Raw genomic sequence first — 16,769 nt, forward strand, 5'->3', positions numbered from 1 at the left:
CTACAAACTAATCTAAGAGAGTGACATGAATTCCATACTCATTAACAAAAATGTGAGATGCTCATATTATTAAAAAAAACATGTGGTTCTTACATGGTAAGGGACACATGTCACTTTATTAATTTTTGTCCCTTGGAATTGAGAGTTTTTTTTTTTTAGACAAAAACTTTATTTCTCAATGAAATTCCAAACATGTAAGCTCTGAATCGTGCTTTCATTTTTCTCCACATTCCCTTTGGTTTCAGGACAAAAACAGATTAATCCTTCCTAAAAGGTCAGGAGATTTTTTTTGAATATTTTTCATTTTTTTTTTTGAATAATTCAATGCTAGGTGGGGCTACATAGATATAATGGTAAGTTACATATTAAGCTGGAGTTTGGTATTTTGTTTTTCTGTGTGGGGGAAAGGTATGGTGACATTTGCCTTTGATTCTTTGTTATTTGCCACTGATTGAGTTGCTGATTCATTACTTCAAGCATATATCCAAGGAATAAACTCAAACCTCATTGTTCTTGACTCTCATCTTTCATGTTCAAATTAGAGAGCAGCATGTCTCTCAAAACACAAACAAGAACAAATGGTCATGATATTTCACTATGAAACCTTAGCAACTAACTAGGGAAGTTTTTAATGAAGACACCATGAAGATCTAAAGCAATACGGTATTGACCGATTTCAACAATAAGTCTAGGATTGGCCAATTTTCGCTGCCATATTATCCCAGTTGTATGCCAGTCGTATAACAGTCTATTAAATAACAATTTCATCTCGCTCCTGATAGGCGAACCGCTAAGAGGTGCGCGTCACTATAATTGTAATCAATCATTCTAGATGTGGCAGTAATCAATTCACTGCCTGATTGACCAAAATTTGAATGCTCAGAACCCAAAATAGAAGAGGTTGGAGCCTGAGGTACTGCACAACGACCTTCAAGCATTTGAACAACCTTAGTCATTGATGGTCTCAACTGGGTGTCTTCTTGTATGCACCACAGTGCAACTTTGACAGCAGTGGCAACCCTTTGATCGTTTTCATAACCTTCTAGTTTTGAATCAAGAATTTCTCTTACTTTTTCTTCTTCCATCATCTTGAAGGCATAAGAAGGAAGATAGGCTCTCTCAGAACTTTGTGTTGGATCAGAATTCTTCCTTCCTCCAATGATCTCAAGCAAGAGCATTCCATAGCTATATACATCACTCTTCTCTGATATGGCATAGTTAAAGATCCATTCTGGTGCAAGGTACCCTCTTGTGCCCCTCAGCTGTGTACATACAAGGCTTTGCTCTTTGTCCATAAGCTTAGCCAAACCAAAATCTGAGATTTTTGCAACATAATTATCATCCAGGAGAACATTTTCTGGTTTTATATCACAGTGGACAATCTTCACTTCACACTCCTCATGGAGATAAGCCAATCCCTTTGCTGTACCCACTGCAATGTTGAATCTTGTATCCCAATCCAACATGTGACGCCCGTCTTCATCATTATTATTGAAAATCCAACTATCTAAAGATCCTTTACCCATGTACTCATAGGCAAGAAGCTGATGATTTCCCTCAGCACAGAAGCCTTTGAGCTGCACCAGATGGACATGGTGGATACTCCCAATAAGACTAACTTCAGCTCTGAACTCTTTCATTCCTTGCCCAATGCGCTCCAATTGTTTCACAGCAGATAAGGTACCTGTTAGAATATAAATTAAATAAATTTTCGGGACAAGAGGTGATTTAATATGATATTAGAACATTCAAACCATATCTTTGTGCCTCACTAATTAATGGAAAGTTTGAGTCCATACGTGTTGAAGAATGTTAGAATAAAATTAATTTATTAAATTATTAAGTTTTTGAAATAAATAGTGGTTTAATGGTACCGTCAGAGAGCACACCAAGGTAGACTGAACCAAACCCTCCTTCACCAAGCTTGATAGAGAAGTTATTAGTTGCTCTGTGAAGATCACTATAACTGAAACGAACTGGCATTGCTTGAAGACTGTCCAAAAGATTATTGTCTTCTAAAGTGTCCTGGGAAGTTTCCAATATTATCTTGCTTTTGCGGTGGTACAAGAATGCAGCAAAAATAAGACCAACAATAGCCAGAACAGTTGCAAAGACAATGATCACAATAACCAGAATGTTCCTTCCTGTTCTGCTTTTCTCTCTTGCAGGACTTACCCCTCCATCTCCATTACTTAAGACCCTGATATAAGAAAAATAACCAGCAGAGCCTGCTTCAGCCTGTTGCAAGCTTCCTATCTGGTCAAAGAGAAAGCAACTTCCAGAACTGCTTTCAAAGAACAGAACAAGGCAGGAGCAGTTTGCAAGGCAAGCCTGTTTGCAAGCATATAGATCAGATTTCAAAAAGGGTGTAACAAACCCAAGTGCAAAATAATCGAGCTTCTCGCCAACATATAAAAGCTGATCTGCTGAGCTTTTGGAGCCATTACAGGTTGAGATAATCCGAGGCTTGCAACTAAATTGAGAGCTGAGAATAGAAGGGCATTTGCATTGGCTTTGGCTGTTCACATAGCACACATAATATGGATCACAAGGTTCAGGAATGCTGCAAGAACTTTGTGGTATTCTAATGGCCTCAGGAGTAACAGATTGCCCCATTTGAAGATTGTAGAATGAGATTGAGCCATCTGAGCCTAAAATAGCAGCCCACGTGGCATTCAATTGATCAGAATGGTTGGTGAAGATGAACTGCCACAGTAAGGCTCCCCATTGATCATAGAAATTCCATGAATTGGACATCAAAGATGCAGAGTAAACCTTGCCAGTTGCATTGTTTTTGGTTTTCCGGCTGTCATCTGCTATAGACCAATAGATTTGTGGAGTACTCCCATATCTGGCATACAAGACCAAAGTGCCTGGCATGATTTCAAGATAATGAGACAAGTTATTGCGGTTGGGAGTACTTTTTAGCTGCATTCCTTCCACGAATTGCTGGCCGAGTAAAAGGGTATCTGTGGGATGGCTAAAACTCTGCCAGAGAATCTTTCCATTGTCACCAAGCAAAACCAAGTTTCCGGAATCCTGCAATACAATTGCTGTAGCTCCTTCTCCGGCTGTGTTTGTAGACCAAGCCACACCACCCTTCTTGCCTTCCAAGTAAACATTCCCATTTTTGCCAAACACAAAATTCTCAGAACCGGTAACCAATGAGCCTATGTTAGCAGTCCAGACCACTTTGGAGCTATATATGTGAATGATTACTAGAGAAAACATAGTCATGACATCATCGTTATCTGGGGTATCGTGGAAGCCGAAAGCGAATCCTGAGTTGTTGGATAAGAGGAATTGCCCGCTGTGCTCGACCCAAACCATCTGAGATGTTTGGAATCCTGGATATATCTGGCCGATATTTGGAGTGATAGCAGAACAGGTTTGTAACAAAAGGATGAGACAGAAACACTGGGTTCTAAATTGGAACAAGTCCATAAAGAAAGATGATGCAGATCAATGATTGTATGTGAAGCAAAAAAAGAAGAAAAAAAAAATGAAGAATCCTTGGTGACAGTTGATGGGTTTTCTTGGCTTAGCAGTACAAAAAAATAGCCATTAGAGGTAGGGAGCAGAAGATGATAGGAGTGACCTCATTGTTTGTTAACCAGAAAAGCAGATGGATGGATCTTGGCCTTTTCCTTGATTCCCAGAAGGGATGAGATTAGATTAATCCAAATGGTTGTTAATTGACTTTGCTAATGCTTTCAGCTGCCCTTCCTATAATTAATGGTTGTCAAAAGGTTAGGAGGCTAAAACCTTTGCTTCCGAGAGCACTTCACCGTCTTATTTTATTCACATCATGACATGCGGGAGTGTATCTATAACATATTACAGCTCTGAGGCCGGCGTGGCTCCCACTAGAAAGGAGATTGTTGGTTCCATGCAGTTGCAGATATGAGTGATTAACATGGACGTGGAATGAAACTTTTCTTTTCTCACAATAATGTTCTATCTATTGTGTACTTTACTATGAAAGTGACACTATAGATTAGTTTTTTTATTTTAAATTTTTGATAACGTGCGAATCATCTCTGATCATGCTACCCCAATACCTCTTTCTTAATTTTCTTCCTTTCTCTCTCTCTCTGCAAAGTGGGTAATGGTCATTAATGAAAGAATTTATCTCTTTTTGGACAATATAGGTAATGGAGGCCAATAATTTGAGCACTATTTTGTTACCGTTATAACTATTATACAACTGGGGCGATATGACAATAAAAATCAGTACTTAGCGTTTTTTTTTTTTTTTTTTAATTGTTGATCTATAGGCTTACACCATCAAATTGTATAGCAGTCGTATAATAGTCTACTAAATAGCATTACTCTTTGAACAACACAAGATCCAGACGTCCCGGCAACATAATGCACGTCCTGCCCTTAACTTTGCAGGCTATAACTACAGAGAAACTCAAACCAGCCAACAATCATAATTGGTGCTGGTCTTTTTAATTCCATTTTCCAGTGCTATTTTCATGGTCTGCTGAAGTAGGACATCATGATTTCTTGCTAATAAGTTTAATTAGTGCTGTGATAGTGGGGGAGAGAATCTTAACCCATGAATGAGTCCCCAAAGCTCAGAGTAACGTGAGTCCCCAACAAGTGCCGACTTTTATGTCCCCAGTTGACAGTTGACCCTATTTTTTATTTTGTAATTCATTGCAAACTTCCATCACTATGCACGAATTTTCTTCTTCCTTTTATTTAATTGATATTACTGAGCAGCAGCAACATCTTCAATATCAGTATAGAAGCTTCCAGGAATATTTCTAGATTCAAACAACAATCAAAACCATACATTTTTGAGCAAATAGGAGATAGCTGTCTCCACAGGTGGTCAGAAAACCAACCAAGATAAGCAAATCTTGAGATCTAATACAAATGAATCAGTACAAAACTTTGAAGTTTCATGACTCTGCCAAGATACAGAGGACAAAAATGAAAATCTCCTATAACAAAACATTTGCTTTTATCATCTTGGTCCCGATAAGCGAATATCCGACATGGCTACATCACTGAAATAATCATTAAGTGCTGCTGATGAAGTAGCCCCTTGACTGCTCCATTTAAAGAAACATGACGGAGAACCCGATTGAGATGACGTTGGAGGCGGCGGCACAGCACAAGAACCTTCAAGCATTTGCACTACTTTAGTCATTGCAGGTCTTATATGCATATTGTCTTGTATACACCACAATGCAACTTTGATAGCAGTGACTACACTTTCATCTTTTTCATCCATCTCTAGCTCTGTATCAAGAATTTCTTCCAGTTTTCCTTCTTCCAACATCTTGTAGGCGTAAGAAGGGAAATGGGCTTTCTCTGAACAGTCTTTTGAATCGTAATTCTTCCTTCCCCCAATAATCTCAAGCAACACCATGCCATAGCTGTAGACATCACTTTTCTCTGATATGGCAAAGTTTGTAATCCATTCGGGTGCAAGGTACCCTCTTGTACCCCTCAGCGTTGTATATACAATGCTCTGCTCCCGGTTCATTAGCTTTGCCAAGCCAAAGTCTGAAACTTTTGCAACAAAATTATCATCAAGAAGAACATTTTCTGGTTTTATATCACAGTGGACAATCTTCACTTCACACTCCTCATGGAGATAAGCCAAGGCCTTTGCTGTTCCCAAAGCAATATTAAATCTTGTATCCCAATCCAACAAGTCATGACCCTCTTCATTCTTGTTGAAGATCCACTTATCTAATGACCCATTTTCCATGTACTCATAGACAAGAAGCCAGTGAGGCCCTTCAGCACAAAATCCTGTTAAAATATAAATTAAACAATTAAATTAACCATCTCTTAACAGCTTAAGTTTTTTCAATAATTGTAGAGTCAAAAGTCTTGAGTTTGAACTTTGTCTTCGCCATTCACCTCTCATTTCAATTAAATATTTCACATGTTGAGCATCAATAATTAAGGGAGAGTTTGAGTTCACATGTAATGGAAAGTGTTAAAATATAAATTAACTATTTTCTAACTGTTTGAGTTTTTGAGATAAGTAGTGATTTAACAAAACCTTTGAGCTTCACCAAATGCATATGATGGATACTTCCAATAGTAGTAACTTCAGCTTTAAACTCTTTGGTTCCCTGCCCGGAGCTCTCCAACTTTTTTACAGCCACTTGTGTACCATCTGGGAGCACACCAATGTAGACTGAGCCAAACCCTCCTTCACCAACCTTTGTAGAGAAGTTCTTGGTTGCCCTGCAAAGATCACCATAGCTGAAACGAAGAGGCATCCCAGGAAGATTGTCCAAGAAATTATCCTCTTCTGAATCTTCTACAGGATATTGCAGTAATATCTTCTTTTTATGGTACCAGTATCCTGCATAAAGCAGAGTAAAGACAACCATGACAGTTGCAAAAATTATGACCATGGTTAAAAGAATCCGCTTTCTTTCATTGCTTGCAGGACTTCCGTCCTTTGAAACTTTCATATATGAAATATAACCAGTAGAGCCCATGTCAGACCTTTGCAGACTTCCTATCTGGTCAAACAGAAAGCAACTCCCAGAACTTCTTTCAAAGAACAGCACAAGGCAAGAGCAATTTCCTAGGCATGCTTCTTTGCATGTAACTAGATGGGAGGATTTCAACGAGGGTGTAACAAAGCCAAGTGCAAAATAGTTAAGCTCTTCGCCAATGTATAGAAGCTCTACAGAACTCTTGGAGCTGTTACAGGTTGAACTGACCTGAGGCTTGCAATTAGAGTGAGAGCTGAGAAGTGAAGGGCATTGGCATCTGCTTTCAAAATAACAAACGTAATATGGATCACAAGGCTCAGGAGTGCTGCAGGAACTTTGTGGTATTCTGATTGCCTCAGGAAAAACTGACTTCCCCTTTTGAAGATTATAGAATGAGAGAGACCCATCAGAGCCTAAAACAGCAGCAAAGAAGGCATTCCATCCAGGGTTTTTGGAGAAGACAAACTGCCAAAGTAAGGTTTTATTTTGATCATAGAAATTAAAGGAATTGGACCCCAGACTCACTGAATGAGCCTTGCTGCTGACATTGTTGTTGGTTTTCCGGCCGTCATTTGTTATGGACCAATAAAATTGTGGGATTTCAAAACCTGCTGACAGGACTAAATCACCTGACCTGAATTCAAGATAGTGAGACAGGTTATTGTGGTTGGGAAAACTTCTGAGCTGCATTCCTTCCAAGAATATCTGACCAGGCAAAAGGGTATCAGTAGGATGGCTAAAACTCTGCCATAGAATTCTTCCACCATCCCCAAGCAATACCAAGTTTCCTGTATTGAGCAATTCCATGGCAGTAGCTGTTTCTCCCGCAGTGTTTGTAGACCAAACCACACTATTCCCACGTTCCAAGTAAATGTTCCCATTTTCTCCAAACACAAAGTCATCACTATTTTGAACCAAAAAGCCTCTATTAGCAGTCCAAACAACTTTGGAACTGGGTATGTGAATGATAACAAGTAGAAACAATGTGACATCCACACTGGTATAGAAGCCGAAACCGAAATTCGAGTTGTTGGACAGCAGAAATATGCCTTTGTTGTCAATATATACCGTCTGAGACGCTTGGAAACCAGGATATATGCGGCCAAGACGTTGAATACTAGCAACGCATGTCTCAAACAGGAGGAAACAAAGAAAAAAGGTTCTAAATTGGAACAAACCCATAATTCTCTATAACTGAATCAATTGATTGAGCTTGGCTAAATAAGTGAACAAAATCTAAAACTTTCAAGTGCTTGGGAAAATTTAGTTGTACAGCTACAAAATTCAAAATATGTAAATGGGGAGAGAGATTGATAGCCAGCCACAAGATGAGTTTTTTATATTCAAAAAGCTCAAATATAAATTGTCTGACTGCCAAAAATAATCCTGTTACAAGTTCTACTTGTGGTATTCAAATACTACCAACTCTAACTTATATGCTTGAAGCAAAACAATACAGAGCAAAAAACAAACAAGAAATGAAAAAATTCCTTGGCGATTGTTGATGGGTTTTCTTTGCTTAACAGTATCAAAAATTACAATCTGAGGTAAAACAACAATGGAGCTTCACATTGCCATCAATGAAGGGAAAAAGAAAATTTAAAATGACCCAGAAAAAAAAAAAGAAAAAAGAATAAAGAGCCATGACTAACCTCATTCCTTGATTCAGTTACAGAAACAAATGGATTTAGAAAGATGGGCTCTTGGCTTCTTCTTTTGGGGTGTAAAAGGAATTAAATGAATCATCAGTCCCTCTCTGTCTCTGTCTCTATCTCTCTATATTTATATGCAAGGTGGAGACTGTGACACACGCACCCACAGGTTATGAATAATGTTGACACAATTCCAAACAAGTATTTCTGTGTATTAATGCCGAACATTCTTTAGAGCTATTATTGCAAAGAAAAAGAAAAAGAAATGAAGATGCTCTCTGGCTCAGCTAGTCAGCAGCCTTCTATGTCTTTTCCAGGACACTAAAGTGTCACCAAATATATCTTAAAGGGTAGGTGAGTAAACAGTAAACAGAGTGTTTGTTTGGGCTGAAAGTTTAGATCCAGATCTGGTGAAGCTCACGTATATGATAGTGAAAAAATACCCCAACTTTATGAGATAAACAAATTACACCATTTTCACAATTATCATCATGTATGCAAGACTTCAATGTGGCATCCAATTTTGACCAAAAAAAAAAAAAAAGGATTTTTCTTCAAACTTTATGGAGAATGAATGTTCCCCCCTACCTTCTTGGCTGCAGCCTATTATCCTATTCAAGGTACAGCCGTATTCGCAGTTTTTGAGTACATAAATTACTCCCAAAACATGGAGAGAAAAAAACAAAGTCGGATTTGGCTTTCTCCTACTAAGTTGCACGCCACTCATCATTGTTAAGAGCTTAGTTGTAATTTGTGTATATTCTTAAATTTAAGTCGCAACCATGTTATAGACACGAACTATATAGGAAATTAGCTTCTAAATATTGTTTATGTTGGAAGATATTATAGAATAAAGAGAAAAAAAAAATACGAAGTCTTGGAATTTTAAAGCTCAATCACAAAGACAGTATTTTTAGAACATCTTTTGTCTTCTAAATGCTAAGCGACTCGACAAAATAGCTCTTACGATACAATGATGTTCAAATGTTACTTTATAATAACATTTTCTAGAGCAACAAGAAACACCTTTACGAAGAACATAATACGAAAGAGATATGTAGGAGAATAGAAAGAAGTTCTGAGACAAATTGTAATCACAAAATCTCGTAAATTAAAACCTTGCTAACGGCTAGAAAAGTGCACATCATAGCGCCCGAAGCTCATTGTCCTTGCACGTGATGAGTCCGGACGGCTAGCTCTCTTAGTTAATTCTTTATATTTAATCATCGTGGGACAAAACTTTTCTTCCTACATTTAAAAATTTTGGTTCGACTTGAAAGATATAAATATTTCAATCAAATGCTCATAAAACTTATAGATATAGCTAGAATAGATTTTATAATTATTTAAAATACTCTTAAAGAAATCTAACAGTGTACTGTAAAGAGAAAGAAAAGGAATAATAGCAATACTTTAGAATACTAGGCCTTCAAATGCAAACAAACCCCCCACATCCTTTAAAGTGTTCAAAAGAATCAAAACACAAAATGCAGGACACCCTTTTTCGTATATTATATTACTGAGGCATTTGAGGATTCTATTTCTTTGGAGGATCACTTTAGACTTTAGTAAAACTCCAGAGGCTACAGCCATTTTGTACCTTCTTTTGCAACCATTCAACGTGTCGTCGAAAAAAGATCAATGAATTGTCTACAACTTTTCGTACAACACAAAGATGAATGAAACATCTAAAGTGTTAAGAGAATGAAACTGATTTTGACATCAAATGGGGATCACATCAGATTTTGAATTCGAAACCCCCACTTTATTTTTTGAACTTGGAAAGAGAGACAGAGTATGTGCTTTATCGCAACCCTAGTCAATCGCTCCATGTTCTTTCCAGAAAAGACCCAAATATTCATAAAGACAACGAAGAAAAATAAATTTATTTATTTATATTACAGTTGTGAGAATTGATAAGACATTACTCTCGTATTACCCTAAAGCTGATGTGCTGGGTCCCTTCAGTTAAAAACTCATTTTCATGCATCACATGCTACGAGACATGCCACATCAGCTTTGAGATAATACAAGGGTGAAGGGTGATATATATCATTACTCAAATGATGATGATAATATTGAATAAAGTAATGTTATATATACTACTACACCCTTATTTTATCCCTATCTCATTGGATCGAGTCTTGATAAAATAAAAAAGAAGAAAAAACTAAGGGCTAATAGGCACTACCACATCTATCTAGTGAGATGTAGGTGAGGATAAAGGTGTAGTATATAGAATTTTTCTGTTGAATATGAGTAATATTATTTAGTAAACTGATAGACGACAGTTATATAATTGGGATAGGGTGACAGTGAAAATCAACCATTATTTATATATAAGTTTTAATCCAAGAACTGATTTTTATTTCTATATCATCAAGTTGTGTGGCAATTGAATAACAATCTAATAGAAAACATTACTCATTGAGTATTGTCTACACTAAGGAAAAGAGGTTTTAAGGAAGGGAAGAAAGTGAACTACCTCTTGTTATAATTATGAGTAATGTTATATACCACATTTTTGTTATACAACCATTCTACAATGCTGATGTCGCAATTCTAACAAACCCTTAGATTTTTTTTTATTTTTTTTTTATTTTTAACAATAATTGATCCAAGAGTTAGTTGAAACTACCACATTAATATTATGAAATAGTTGTGGGATAAAAATTTAGTTTTTAACATTACCTTATAATAATAGTATAGCATAGCATAGATACCCTAAAGAAAAGAAAAGGACAAAAAAGAAAGTTGAAACATATGGAACAAAAGACTGTCTAAATACACAAATCACTTGTATAGTTGTATAGGAATGGGAATGCATGTTCACTGGCATGACTTATGAGAAGATACCACAGCCTGAAACATAAGGCAACAAATGCTACAAGTGACATTGGCCATTCATTTCATTTTGATATCAATTGAGCAGAGAACTTAGTAACATATAATTGAAACAACTGAATATATACATCTCCATTTGCAAAAATTGATTTCATTATCTTGGGCCAGATAGCCGTACATCTGAGATGGTTACCTCACTAGGGTAATCAACCAGTCCTGTTGAAGTACCCTCTTCACTGCTCCATTTGAAGAAACTTGAGTGTGAACTAATCTGAGAGGAGGTTGGGGGCGAAGGTACTGCACAAATGCCTTCAAGCATTTGGACTACTTTAGTCATCGTTGGCCTTAAATGCATTTCATCCTGTATACACCACAATGCTACTTTGATTGTAGTGGAAACCCTCTCATCTTTCTCATCAATCTCTAGCCTAGAATCAAAGACTTCTTTCACTTTTCCCTCTTCTAACATCTTGGAGGCATAAGAGGGAAAATGGGATTTCTCTGAATGATTTTCTGGATCGTAATTCTTCCTTCCTCCAATAATCTCAAGCAACACCATGCCATAGCTGAATACATCACTCTTCTCAGATATGGCATAGTTGGTTATCCATTCAGGTGCAAGGTACCCCCTTGTACCCCTTAGTGTTGTGTAGACAAGGCTTTGTTCACGGTTCATTAGCTTGGCCAAACCAAAATCGGATACTTTGGCTGCATAATTATCATCAAGAAGAACATTCTCAGGTTTTATGTCACAGTGAATAATCTTCACTTCGCACTCTTCATGGAGATAAGCTAATCCCTTAGCAGTACCCAATGCAATATTGAATCTTGTATCCCAATCCAACAGGTGACCCCCTTCATTGTTCTTAAAGATCCATTTATCCAGAGAACCTTTAGCCATGTACTCATAGACAAGAAGCCGGTGAAACCCCTCCGCGCAGAATCCTTTGAGCTTGACCAGATGGACATGATGGATACTCCCAATAATTGTAACTTCAGCTCTAAACTCCTTCTTCCCCTGCCCAATGCCCTCCAATTTTTTCACAGCCAAGCGAGTGCCATCTGGGAGCACACCAAGGTAGACCGAGCCGAACCCGCCTGCGCCTATCTTTGTAGTGAAGTTTTTGGTTGCTTGACTAAGATCAATATAACTGAAACGAGCAGGTGTCCCGGAAAGACTGCTCAAGAAATTATCTTCATCCAGGTTGTCTTGAGAATATTCCAGCAATCCTCTCTTTCTGCGGTAATACCAGAATCCCACATAAAGTAGACCAAGAATAATCAGTATGGTTGAAAGAACAATGATTACAACTGATATGCTCTTTTTTTCCTTTCTGCTTGCATGACTATTTCCACCATCTGCACCAATTGGGACCTTCATGTATGAAACGTAACCAGGAGAGCGCTCACCAGAGCGTTGCAGACTCCCTATCCGGTCAAATAGAAAGCATCTCCCAGAAGTACTTTGGAAGAACAGCACAAGGCAAGAGCAACTTGTAAGGCAAGCTTCTTGGCATGCATTTAGATTAGATTTCAAAACAGGTTGAACAAATCCAAGTGCAAAATAATTAAGCTTCTCACCAACAAATAAAAGCTCTGCTGACGTTTGGGAGCTATTACAGCTTGAGACAGTCTGAGGTTTGCAATCAAATTCAGAGCTGAGAAGCGAAGGGCATTGGCACCAGTTCCCAAAATAACACACATAATATGGATCACAAGGCTCAGGAACATTGCAGGAATTTGGTGGTATCTTAGTAGCCTCAGGAGTGGAAGCATTTCCCTTTATGAGATTATTAAACAATATTGCTCCATCCGAGCCTAAAACAGCAGCCCACAATGTTTTGGGACCTGTATAGTCAGAGAAGACAAATTGCCAGAGTAGAAGTCTATTCTTATCATAGAAATTCCATGAATTGGACTCCAGAGAGACAGAATGAACGCTACCGGTGACACTGTTATTGCTTTTGCGGCTATCATTTGTTATGGACCAATAGAGTTGTGGAGTTTGATAACCAGCATACAAGACCAGGTCACCTGACCTGAATTCAAGAAAATGAGACACATTATTGCGGTTTCGAAAGCTTTGCAGCCTCATTCCTTCCTGGAACACCTGGCCAGGTAAAAGGGTATCGGTGGGATGGCTAAAACTCTGCCAAAGAATACTTTTATCCTCAGCTAGCAATACCAAGTTTCCTGAGTCCTGCAATTCCATGGCTGCAACTCTTTCCCCTGATGTGTTTGTAGACCAAACTACACCGTCCCCACTTCCCAAAAATACATTCCCATTTTTGTCAAAGACAAACTTATCAGAATTGTTGACCAGTAAGCCTCTATTGGCAGTCCAAACCACTTGGGAACTATCCAGATGAATAACTACTAGCAGAAACAATTTGGCATCCAATGCAGTGTAAAAGCCCAAAGCAAATACAGAGCTGTTGGATGACAGGAATAGTCCTTGTTTATCCGCCCATTCACTGTGAGAAGCTTGGAATCCTGGATATATCTGACCAACATGTTGATCGCTGGCAAAGCAGCTCCCAAACACAAGGAGGAGACAGAGACACAAAGTTGTGAATTGGAACAAAGCCATAAATCTCTGGAACTGCACCAATCCCCTGAGTTTGGCTAAATAAGCCCCAAATATCTGTCCACAATTTGACACCCATCAGAAACTTCAGGGCTTTGGGCAAATTAGTGTCAAAAAAACAGCGGGGTTGGAAACAAAGGAAAAAGAAAAAGAAATTGATACAAACAATATATCTTTTTGAGCTTGCCTATATGTATCAAATTCGATGGCAAAAGGAATGAGATTTATAACCCATTACAGGAATAGGATTACACATTCAAGAGAACTAAAAGATAAAGATAAACAACTTCAGGAGCAAAATGTTTACAAATTATTGAAACAAAAATAGTATAATTTTCATTTCTGTTATTTAAGGTGGGGTAGCAAATAAGAAAGATGTAAACAATATTGCAAACTCTATGTTATGTACACGAAGCAAAAGAAACATGGCAAAAAAAAAAAAAAAAAAAAAACAAAAGAAGTATAACCACTGAAATAAGAAGCAAAAAACTAGAAATGGAAATAATACTTGGTGATATTTAGAGTTAAACATACAGAGATAGTCCAATTACAAGTTCTTTGTGCAGTATTTAAAGCGATGCAGAAGTCAAAAATGAAAATTTGAGATATTACCACCTCTGTCTTATGTCAGTTAAGCGAAGCAAAACTGAGCAAACATATAAACTAGAAATCAAGAAAATCCTTGGCGAACTGATTATTGATGGGTTTCTTTGCTCAACACTAGAAACATTATAACCAGGTTAAACGCACAAGTCTTTCATAGCTATCAAAGAACAGAAAAATAATGGATTCTTTGTGTGTGTGTGTGTGTTCTTCTATAAAGATTTCATTCATCACAAAAAAAAAAGACTTGGAGATGAAGTATAGAGACGCGACAAACCTCATTCCTTGATGTTGTTACAGAAAATAATGGATTCAAGGAGATGGGTTCCTTGCTATTTCCATGGTTTTTGACTGTAGATGTAAAAGATGAATCTTCAGTGTTTCTTTGAATCTGCAAACTAGAGAGAGAGAGAGAGAGAGAGAGTAGTTAGCAGCCTTGGCAAGTAATGAAAATTGCTGGATACAAATCGCTCTTTATTTACACTCAAACTTAATGCTTTTCAGCTGTCCTTTTAGATTTTTTCTGTGGTCATACGTTGGCATTCTTGTCCCAAATCCCATGTGCCCACGTTATTGATTTTTTTTCTTTTTAAGATTAAAAAAAAAAAAAAATTATGCGCCCAATTTATTGAATTAATTGCATTTGTGAGCCTACTTTATCGCTTTTATTGGGGCACTTTTTTTTTTCCTTTTTATTCGCCCTTTCACTTCTTGGAGAGTCGGAGAAATAAATAGTGCACTTTATAGTCTAAACCCATTCACTTAATTTCCTTCATGTTTTTGGTTAATGACATGACATTTACATGCACTCTAATTATAGGCTTTGATTGCTAACTCTTTTCAAACTTTAATTATTAGGGAAAAGTCTACGTACTCTCCTTAAACTATAATCTAATTGACAATATCCCTTTAAATTTTTAATTATAACAATATTTCCCCAAATGACAAAATTGCTCTTAGTAAAATAAAAAATCCAAAGGATGGCAAATTTAAAATTTAAAATAAAAAATCATTTTTATAAGAAAAAAAAAATAAAAAATCGATTTTTTTTTTTTTTGGTTATAAAAATTGAAATTTTTTGCTTTGTTTTATAACATTTTTAAATAAAAATTTCCGTTTTAAAATACGTAAAAATTTTTGTTTAAAAAATAAAAATTTTTGTTTTCTAAAACAAAATTTTTTAAAAAAAAAACATGTTTTTTTTTTTTAAAAAAAATAAAAATCTTTGTTTTTTTTTTTTTTTAAATATTCGTTTTAAACAAAAAAAAATCATTAAAAATGTGTTTAAAAAATAAAATAAAAATTAATTATTATTTTTAAATTAAAATTTTTCATTTTCAGTTAAAAAATATTATTTTTTTATTATTATTATTATTATTTTGAATTTATAGAGGTATTGTTGTCATATTGAGAAATATATAGAGGTACTTTTATCTTTTTGCTAACCTTGAAGGTGTGAGAGACATTGACAATGCTTTAGTAGTTTGGGGAGACATTGTCACAATTGAAAGTTTAAGAAAAAATATTGTTAATTAGGTGGTAGTTTGATAGAAGTATGTGGACTTTACCCTAATTATTATGATATGATATTATCTAATTTATATAGTATAATTTTATCTAATGTAATTGTCATGTCATGTCATGTCATTAGCTTATCTAATGTAATAATGTAAATGTCATGTCATTAATTTCAGATTTAGACCACTTAACTAAAAATATTAATATCTCATCAGTGATGATAAAGGGACGCCGGGGCGTGCCCACGTATGGCTGATTTAATATTTTAAAATAATAAAATATTATTATTTTAATTATTAAAAAAAAAAAAATTAAGCCAGGCGTGCATGACTCATGCACACCTGGCGTTCTCCGTATCATCACTCAATATCTCATACATATACTATGACAAAAAAAATAATAATAATAAATTTCATATTTTTGGCATTATTATTTGTTACATAGATGATAGAAACCACACACGAAATTTTTATTAGCTTAATTTATTATAAACTATGTGCTTGTTGTATATGAAAATAGGTGCTGATCAATCTTGATAGAGTGCATTTCTACCATAATTTATCCCTAATCACCATCTATGTTAATTTCTTCCTCGTGCATAAACTAATTAAATCCTAATTCCTTTCTAGAAGCTCAATAAATTGAATGACTAATTATATATTCTCTACCAAGTTATAAGTCATCAACTTACAAAAAATTAACTTTCCACAACAATATTATAATTCAGTTGAAACTAATTTTCTAGAAAATAATTTGTTTTTAATTTGTTATAAAATTGTATAAATACTGATATACCAATTATCAATTAGACTAGGCTAGAACCAAGGATGAGCTCCAAACCCTAGAAGTGAGACTCGAGCAACAAACCTTGATGAGTCGGACTAAAGTGCCCGGGAAGAATGTCATACAGAGCCAAGGACACGCCCAACTGGGAGGTGATTCTTGGCAAAAACAACACGAAACCGGCAATGCTTGAAAGGAGAAAAATTAAGATAACCATTTCAAGTACACTTTCAATATACCCTACTGCTAGGTATATTCGTCTTTTTCATGAAACTCTTGCTAACTTAAGCATCGAAGTTGTCT

General features: G+C 36.2%; 3 protein-coding genes across 3 annotated transcripts; all 3 read right to left on the reverse strand.

Moving 5' to 3' along the window:
- Positions 1-764: 764 nt before the first annotated feature.
- LOC132187993 (G-type lectin S-receptor-like serine/threonine-protein kinase SD2-5) lies at positions 765-3,402 on the reverse strand. Its single transcript, XM_059602415.1, has 2 exons — positions 1,875-3,402; positions 765-1,684 (listed from the first exon to the last, which is right to left on the reverse strand). The coding sequence occupies exons 1-2, from the start codon at positions 3,328-3,330 to the stop codon at positions 765-767; spliced, it is 2,376 nt and encodes a 791-aa protein (XP_059458398.1). The 5' UTR covers positions 3,331-3,402.
- Positions 3,403-4,769: 1,367 nt separating this feature from the next.
- On the reverse strand, positions 4,770-8,070 carry LOC132188322 (G-type lectin S-receptor-like serine/threonine-protein kinase SD2-5). Its single transcript, XM_059602745.1, has 2 exons — positions 6,032-8,070; positions 4,770-5,775 (listed from the first exon to the last, which is right to left on the reverse strand). The coding sequence occupies exons 1-2, from the start codon at positions 7,659-7,661 to the stop codon at positions 4,979-4,981; spliced, it is 2,427 nt and encodes an 808-aa protein (XP_059458728.1). The 5' UTR covers positions 7,662-8,070; the 3' UTR covers positions 4,770-4,978.
- A 2,926-nt stretch (positions 8,071-10,996) lies between these two features.
- LOC132188695 (G-type lectin S-receptor-like serine/threonine-protein kinase SD2-5) lies at positions 10,997-14,595 on the reverse strand. The gene is made up of 2 exons (XM_059603223.1): positions 14,443-14,595; positions 10,997-13,619 (listed from the first exon to the last, which is right to left on the reverse strand). Exon 2 carries the CDS (start codon positions 13,563-13,565, stop codon positions 11,130-11,132), a length of 2,436 nt encoding a protein of 811 aa, XP_059459206.1. The 5' UTR covers positions 13,566-13,619; positions 14,443-14,595; the 3' UTR covers positions 10,997-11,129.
- Between the last annotated feature and the right edge of the window lie 2,174 nt (positions 14,596-16,769).

Source organism: Corylus avellana, chromosome ca7, assembly GCF_901000735.1.
Source record: "Corylus avellana chromosome ca7, CavTom2PMs-1.0".
NCBI lineage: Eukaryota > Viridiplantae > Streptophyta > Magnoliopsida > Fagales > Betulaceae > Corylus > Corylus avellana.